We start from the raw sequence: 8,698 nt of genomic DNA, 5'->3' as shown, positions 1-8,698 counted from the left end.
CTTGACTTTGTTGTTCTTAAGCTATTTGGCCACAATTTTGGAAGTATGCTTGGGGTCATTGTCCATTTGGAAGACCCATTTGTGACCAAGCTTTAACTTCCTGACTGATGTCTTGAGATGTTGCTTCAATATATCCACATAATGTACCTGCCTCATGATGCCATCTATTTTGTGAAGTGCACCTGGCCCTCCTACAGCAAAGCACCCCCACAACTTGATGCTGCCACCCCCGTTCTTCACGTTTGGGATGGTGTTCTTCGGCTTGCAAGCCTCCCCCTTTTTCCTTCAAACATAACGATGGTCATTATGGACAAACAGTTATATTTTTGTTTCATCAGACCAGAGGACATTTCTCCAAAAAGTACGATATTTGTCCCCATGTGCTGTTGCAAACCGTAGTCTGGCTTTTTTATGGCGGTTTGGAGCAGTGGCTTCTTCCTTGCTGAGCGGCCTTTCAGGTTATGTCGATATAGGACTCGTTTTACTGTGGATATAGACACTTTTGTACCTGTTTCCTCTAGCATCTTCACAAGGTCCTTTGCTGTTGTTCTGGGATTGATTTGCACTTTTCGCACCAAGGTGCATTCATCTCTAGGAGACAGAACGCGTCTCCTTCCTGAGCGGTATGACGGCTGCGTGGTCCCATTGTGTTAATACTTCGTACTATTGTTTGTACAGATGAACGTGGTACCTTCAGGAGTTTGGAAATTGCTCCCGAGGATGAACCAGACTTGTGGAGGTCCACAATTATTTTTCTGAGGTCTTGGCTGATTTATTTTGATTTTCCCATGATGTCAAGCAAAGAGGCACTGAGTTTGAAGGTAGGCCTTGAAATACATCCACAGGTACACCTCCAATTGACTCAAATGATGTTAGCCTATCAGTTAGCCTATCAGAAGCTACTAAAGCCATGACATCATTTTCTGGAATTTTCCAAGCTGTTTAAAGGCACAGTCAACTTAGTGTATGTAAACTTCTGACCCACTGGAATTGTGATACAGTGAATTATGAGTGAAATAATCTGTCCGTAAACAATTGTTGGAAAAATTACTTGTGACATGCAAAAAGTAGATGTCCTAACTGATTTGCCAAAACTATAGTTTGTTAACAAGAAATGTGTGGAGTGGTTGAAAAACAAGTTTTAATGACTCCAACTTAAGTGTATGTAAACTTCCGACTTCAACTGTATGTAGTGAGTCATTTCTTCCTGTTGCAACAGAGAGCTAGCCTGCTTCCAGGTCTGTGTGTGCTGTCTTGCCAAACAATGACCATATGAGTTGGGCCTGATGGCACAAAGTGATTAGGGACCAGGCTAACAAGGAGCTACCGAAGCCACAGATCTGTGTGTGGTGATGATGTTGATGCCATGGCATACCTGGAAAGCCAATATTTTCTACACAGGACATGGCAGGAGTTTAATGAGTGGATAGCTAGTACACTATCCTAGTACACAAGCATACTGTGAATTGTCCATTTAAAACTCAAACAGCTGTGTCCTTGTAATCTATTGTTTTTCCATTTTACAACTCATGACCAGTTCCTCGTTCTGCAGAAGATCCTCTTTTGGCAAAATAATAGTCCCTCTTGTGTGAGTGTACCTACTTCCTCTCTGGCTGCTCGGGTCACATGACGCAGAAGTGCCTGGTCAGAAGTTCCTCCTATACAAAGCTATTTAAGTCAGGACTTGTGGCACTGCCCACACACTACCAGTGGGGAGACTACCTACACACTACCAGTCGGAAGACTGCCTACACACTACCAGTAGGAAGACTGCTAACACTCACTAGCAGTGGGAAGACTGCCCACATACTACCAGTGGGAAGACTGCTAACACTCACTAGCAGCGGGAAGACTGCCCACATACTACCAGTGGGAAGACTGCCTACATACTACCAGTGGGAAGACTGCTAACACTCACTAGCAGCGGGAAGACTGCCCACATACTACCAGTGGGAAGACTGCCTACATACTACCAGTGGGAAGACTGCCTACATACTACCAGTGGGGAGACCTAGAGAAGGATATGGATATCAAAGTAAGTGATATGACTGCATCACTTCACTTCCAGTTTATGTTGTAGTTTTCTATTTGAATTGTAACAATGTAGGGTAGTAGAAATGTGAGGGATCAGGGATATGCTCTATGGTCTTTTCAACAATGTATACAGTAGTAGTCGTCATGTGGAGGCTAAGGCTTTGTTTTCAACTATGTATGGTAATGTGAGTTGCTATGTTTTCCATTCCGGTCCATAGGATTCACCTGTGAAGGGAGGTATCTCTATACTTCACACAGAGGAGGATGGGAAACACCACTATGAAGTGGAGAAGATCCTCAAGTTCAAGAACGGAGGAGGAGCCTTCGCCAGGTAACCTCTGATAACCTCTCTGTTTATCTGTGAAGAATTTGAATATAGTGTAGGTTAAAACCTTTTAAGGATAGAGGAGTTGAGACATTTTAGGGGGAAACAAGAGGGACTTCCCATAGTAAAACCCCTTTATGATGTAAGGGAATCGTTTTTGGTTTAATGTCAGGGGTGGGGTCACAGAGTTATTTAATTTGGTAAGTCCACCCCTGAATGTCATAAAAAGATGTATTGTTTTTCTCCAGGTCTGTGTAGATTGAACCACGGGGTCTGTGTAGATTGAACCACGGGGTCTGTGTAGATTGAACCACAGGGTCTGTGTAGATTGAACCACGGGGTCTGTGCAGGGCCAAATTAAGAAATCATAGGCCACGGGGCTTCGTTTTATTTTTATAGATCCCCTTTTAAAAAATCTGCCTTTTAAAAATGCATATCATGCAATTCTACGTAATTTACATGCCAGAAGACATTAGCTGAATATTTTTAAATACCACACAAATGACCGAAATGTCTGGCTACTCTGACACTGACAAACTGAGATCAAACTGGTCTTGAATTCAAGCAAACAATAGCCCCGGCCAATGAAGAGACACACAGATTGTACAATATTTGGAGGCAATGTACAGTATATATATATATCATAGGCTACAGTAGGCTGCTAAAGACAATTTCCAGGCACACTGACTTTCCTAATGATGAAGATGAAGCCATAGGCTACTCACGGTGATGACCGTTGCGCCCGTCGTAGCAAAAGCCTATCTCAAGATGAGCTACACATGGGGTGTTGTTGAGTAAAAATTGTTCTATTGGTTCTACAGAGAGATGAGTCTTCTCTTTTCAGCACTTCTCTTTTCATTTGCTTTCCAAACTGTACGTTTTTCCCGCAATATTGTATTTTGAAATCTGCAGAAGGCAAACCGACAGTCGTAACCAAACATAGAAATATAATCCATAGATGGCAGTTCCCATTCAAGTCAGGACTGGCATCCATTGCTAGAGTACCCATGAGTTTAACAGTCAAATTGTCAGGGTAAGAGGTGACAAAATCCTTCTATGGATTGTATGTCTATGCACACAAGCAACAATCTGTGGCCTATAGTTGGCTACAAATGACATGTTATGGTGTCAGGTGCAATTTCCTGCCGTGGTTTAGGTCCACTTGTAGAATCTATGCCAAGGTGCAGTGAAGCTGTTCTGGCAACTCGTGGTGGCGCAACACCCTTCAAGACATTTTATGTTGGTGTTTCCTTTATTTTGGCAGACACCTGTATGTGCTTGTGATAAAAACTTAATTCACAGTTATTTTTTTATAAACTATTGATTTTCGGTAGCTAAATCTCTGGTGTATTTTGAACATTGAGATCGGGATCTGGTGGTTGGATAAAAAATATTTAAAAAATTATAATAATACAAAAATGTCATACCGACATATTGACCAGTCACATTTATTAATTATGCAGTTTATTTTAATTGTTTTATTAATCAGTTACCCAATCAAGGCAGGGCACCCACAGTTACCCACGTGGGCCCTCTACCTCCTCTCCGTCCCTCATCTGATGATTAGCAGAGCGGCAGCAGGCAGTCTACACTCATTGAGATTCCTCCTGTGGTTGGCAGTTGCAATGCAAAAAGATAAAATCTATATCTAATACAAACAGGTGTGTGGTGTTGTTGTTCCTCAGAGAAGGAGACAAGCTCCTGACGATCAATGGAGTGGCCCTACAGGATCTATCCCCAGAGGCCTTCGCCAGGATTCTGACGGAAGGAAACCCCATGTTGGTGAGTGATATAGCTGGAGGAGAGTTCTTATATTACTTCACTCTCTTCGTGGGTTGCATGTTTCATCACAATATTGTTTTGAACTAATGCCCAACTGAGCATTCTACTAAACTGTATCGTCAATGAGCACTGATTAAGATTTAATCAAAAGTGCATTACAGTGGCTTAGAAATACAATGCCATTCAAAAGGATGCAAATAATTAGTAGCAAAACTTTTTGTCCTCATTTTGATGTCGCCAGATTGACTTTAGATGCAGTATAACGTTAGCTGAAATTGAGGTAGCTGCCGTTTAGCATTGCTAGCTATTTTTGACAAACTTTGCTAGCTAATGACATTTAGTGGTTTACTACTAAATATTTGACTCGTTTAGCAATGTCATCTTATTTCCAGGCACTATAGTGTAATTTAGACTAAACAGCCGTACCCTCTGTACGTTGTTTTCCATCAAAATAATAATTATTGTGAACTAATATGACTAGCTAGGGAATTTGAATATCAAATCAATCACAATTGTAGACCTTACTGTGAAATTATTATTTACAAGCCCTTAACCAACAGTGCAGTTCAAGAAGAGTTACACTTAAAGTTAGTGAGGAAGATATAAGTCTCCAACTTCAGTGATTTTTATTTATTTATTTTTGTAATTAGTTCCAGTCATTGGCAGCAGAGAACTGGAAGGAAAGGCGGCCAAAGTAGGTGTTGGCTTTGGGGATGGCCAGTGAAATATACCTGCTGGAGCACGTGTGACGGGTGGGTGTTGCTATGGTGACCAGTGAGTTGAGATAAGGCGGAGCTTTACCTAGCAAAGATTTATAGATGACCTGGAGCCAGTGGGTTTGGCGACGAATATGTAGCGAGGACCAGCCAACGAGAGCATACAAGTCGCAGGGGTGGGTAGTATATGGGGCTTTGGTGACAAAACGGATGGCACTGTGATAGACTGCATCCAATTTGCTGAGTAGAGTGTTGGAGGCTATTTTGTAAATGACATCACCAAAGTCGAGGATCAGTAGGATAGTCAGTTTTACGAGGGTATGTTTGGCAGCATGAGTGAAGTGAGGCTTTGTTGCGAAATAGGAAGCCGATTCTAGATTTAACTTTGGATTGGAGATGCTTAATGTGAGTCTGGAGGGAGAGTTTACAGTCTAGCCAGACACCTAGGTATTTATAGTTGTCCACATATTCTAAGTCAGAACCGTCCAGAGTAGTGATGCTAGTCGGGGGTGCGGGCCGTGATTGGTTGAAGAGCATGCATTTCGTTTTACTAGCATTTAAGAGCAGTTGGAGGCCACGGAAGGAGTGTTGTATGGCGTTGAAGCTCGTTTGGAGGTTTGTTAACACAGTGTCCAAAGAAGGGCCAGATGTATACAGAATGGTGTCGTCTGCGTAGAGGTGGATCAAAGAATCACCCGCAGCAAGAGCGACATCATTGATATATACAGAGAAAAGAGTCAGCCCGAGAATTGAACCCTGTGGCACCCCCATAGAGACTGCCAGAGGTCCGGGCAACAGGCCCTCCGATTTGACACACTGAACTCTATCTGAGAAGTAGTTAGTGAACCAGGCGAGAAGTAGTTAGTGAACCTGTGCCGCCTTACAGTCAGATGCCGAGCAGTTGCCATACCAGGCGGTGTAGTTAGTCCCCTCCTGTACTCCCTGTTCACCCACGACTGCATGGCCAAACACGACATCAATACCATCATTAAGTTTGCTGACGACACAACAGTGGTAGGCCTGATCACCGACAACGATAAGGGAGCCTATAGGGAGGAGGTCAGAGAACTGGCAGTGTGGTGCCAGGACACAACCTCTCCCTCAATGTGAGCAAGACAAAGGAGCTGATCGTGGACTACAGGAAAAGGAGGGCCAAACAGGCCCCCATTAACATTGACGGGGCTGTAGTGGAGAGGGTCAAGAGTTCAAGTTCCTTGGTGTCCACATCACCAACGAACTATCATGGTCCAAACACACCAAGACAGTCATGAAGAGGGCATGACTGGGCATGACTGTCCCCACTCTGGTTGCACATGTGACGTGCTGGTAAAAATTTGGTAAAACTGATTTAAGTATGCCTGCATTAAAGTCCCCGGCCACTAGGAGCGCCACTTCTGGATGAGCATTTACTTGTTTGCTTACGGTCTTAGTGTCTTAGTGCCAGCATCGGTCTGTGGTGATAAATAGATGGCTACGAATAATATAGATGAGAACTCTCTTGGTAGATAGTGTGGTCTACAGCTTATCATAAGGTACTCTACCTCAGGCGAGCAATACCTCGAGACTTCTTTAATATTTTAGACATCGCGCACCAGCTGTTATTGACAAAAAGACACACACCCCCACCCCTTGTCTTACCAGACGTAGCTTCTTCTCTGTTCTGCCGGTGCATGGAAAATCCCGCCAGCTCTATATGTCCGTGTCGTCATTCAGCCACGACTTGGTAAAACATAAGATATTACAGTTTTTAATGTCCCGTTGGTAGGATAAACGTAATCGTAGGTCATTCATTTTATTTTCCAATGATTGCATGTTAGCAAGTAGAACGGATAACAGTGGGAGTTTACTCGCTCGGCCTACGGATTCTCAGCACCTTCTTTTCCTCCGTCGTTTCTTCACGCAAATAACAGGGGTTTGGGCCTGTTCCCGGGAAAGCAGTATATCCTTTTCGTCGGACTCGTTAAAGGAAAAAGCTTCTTCCAGTTCGTGGTGAGTAATCGCTGTTCTGATGTCCAGAAGTTATTTTTGGTCATAAGAGACGGTAGCAGCAACATTATGTACAAAATAAATTACAAATTAAAAAGTTACAAACAATGCAAAAAAATGAACAAAATAGCACAGTTGGTTAGGAGCATGTAAAACGTTCGCTATCCTCCTCGGCGACATCTTATATTTTGCGAGAGAAAAGATAATTTGCCCTTATTAAACTTAAAAAACGAATGTTTGGCTATTTTCTGGAAAATGTGCCAGATGTTTAGACTACAAACCATTATAAATGGCCTATTTGCGAGATTGACTTGTCATTTCAATCAGCGTAGCCTAGGCCTACTGACTAAAATCCAGGTTTATGATTGTGATTCAACTTTGCCATGGTTTGGTTAGCTAGATGCAGGTAGCCTATAGCCCCTGATAGGCCTACATCTCATTTCAGACAGCCTACAGTAACTTCGACAAGATGTAACATGAACGATTTAGCAGCTTGCTTAGTTCAAATTTACAGACTAATTCATTCGACATGAATATCGAGGCGATTTCAAGGTAATAAGTGCTTCCGTTGCCGAATAGGCTACTGAGGATGGGGTCGTAATTTCAATCACTGAACCAAATGTGAACAATAGGCCTATGCTTGTCAACAGCCAGTGTTTTTATTTATTTACCTGAAGTCTAATCTGACTGACTGTTACCTTCAATCTAATCAATTCCAACAAACAGCTGATTGGCAATTGCGTTAGCACTGGGACCATGATCACAATTGATAACATCCAATTTCATTAACTAAACATGGCCATTCATAATTGTATAATAAGATAAGGATACAACAACAATACACTGAAGTTATAATATAACCTATTTACTTAATCCAGTGGTGTAAAAATAATTAAAAGTATTAAGTAGTTTTTTTAGGGTATCTGTACTTTACTATTTATATTTTTGACAACTTTTACTTCACTACATTTCTTTAAAAAAGTAGGTACTTTTACACCAAATATTTTCCCTGACAAAAGTACTCGTTACATTTTGAAAAATTGTCCAATTCAGCACTTACAGTTGAAGTCAGGAGTTTACATACACTTAGGTTGGAGTCATAAAAACTTGTTTTTCAACCACTCCACAAATTTCTTGTGAACAAACTATAGTTTTGGCAAGTTGGTTAGGACATCTACTTTGTGCATGACACAAGTAATTTTTCCAACAATTGTTTACAGACAGATTATTTCACTCATAATTCACTGTATCACAATTCCAGTGGGTCAGAAGTTTACATACACTAAGTTGACTGTGCCTTTAAACAGCTTGGAAAATTCCAGAAAATTATGTCATGGCTTTAGTAGCTTCTGATAGGCTAATTGACATCATTTGAGTCAATTGGAGGTGTACCTGTGGATCTATTTCAAGGCCTACCTTCAAACTCAGTGCCTCTTTGCTTGACATCATGGGAAAATCAAAAGAAATCAGCCAAGACCTCAGAAAAAGAATTGTAGACCTCCACAAGTCTGGTTCATCCTTGGGAAAATTTCCAAACGCCTGAAGGAATCACGTTCATCTGTACAAACAGTAAAACGCAAGTATAAACACCATGGGACCACGCAGCCGTCATACTGCTCAGGAAGGAGACGCCTTCGGTCTCTTAGAGATTAATGTACTTTGGTGCAAATCAATCCCAGAACAACAGCAAAGGACCTTGTGCAGATGCTGGAGGAAACGGGTACAAAAGTGTCTATATCCACAGTGAAATGAGTCCTATATCGACATAACCTGAAAGGCCGCTCAGCAAGGAAGAAGCCACTGCTCCAAAACCGCCATAAAAAAAGCCAGACTACGGTTTGCAACTGCACATGTG

The 8,698-nt window shown here is 42.0% G+C and overlaps 1 protein-coding gene across 3 annotated transcripts in view; it reads left to right on the top strand.

Moving 5' to 3' along the window:
* The first annotated feature begins 1,716 nt into the window (after positions 1-1,716).
* Positions 1,717-8,698, top strand: part of LOC120042339 — a 32,661-nt gene continuing 25,679 nt past the window's right edge. For 2 of the 3 annotated variants that reach the window (XM_038987150.1, XM_038987148.1), the window contains exons 1-3: positions 1,717-2,035; positions 2,253-2,365; positions 4,021-4,141. In XM_038987150.1, coding sequence (XP_038843078.1) covers positions 2,024-2,035; positions 2,253-2,365; positions 4,021-4,141 — 246 coding nt within the window. In that variant the 5' untranslated portion in view covers positions 1,717-2,023. The remainder of the gene's footprint in view (positions 2,036-2,252; positions 2,366-4,020; positions 4,142-8,698) is intronic. The other variant, XM_038987149.1, reaches the window with a different exon arrangement.

The sequence above is a fragment of the Salvelinus namaycush genome, unplaced genomic scaffold, assembly GCF_016432855.1.
Source record: "Salvelinus namaycush isolate Seneca unplaced genomic scaffold, SaNama_1.0 Scaffold658, whole genome shotgun sequence".
Lineage (NCBI taxonomy): Eukaryota > Metazoa > Chordata > Actinopteri > Salmoniformes > Salmonidae > Salvelinus > Salvelinus namaycush.
This window is presented reverse-complemented; position numbering and strand designations above follow the sequence as displayed.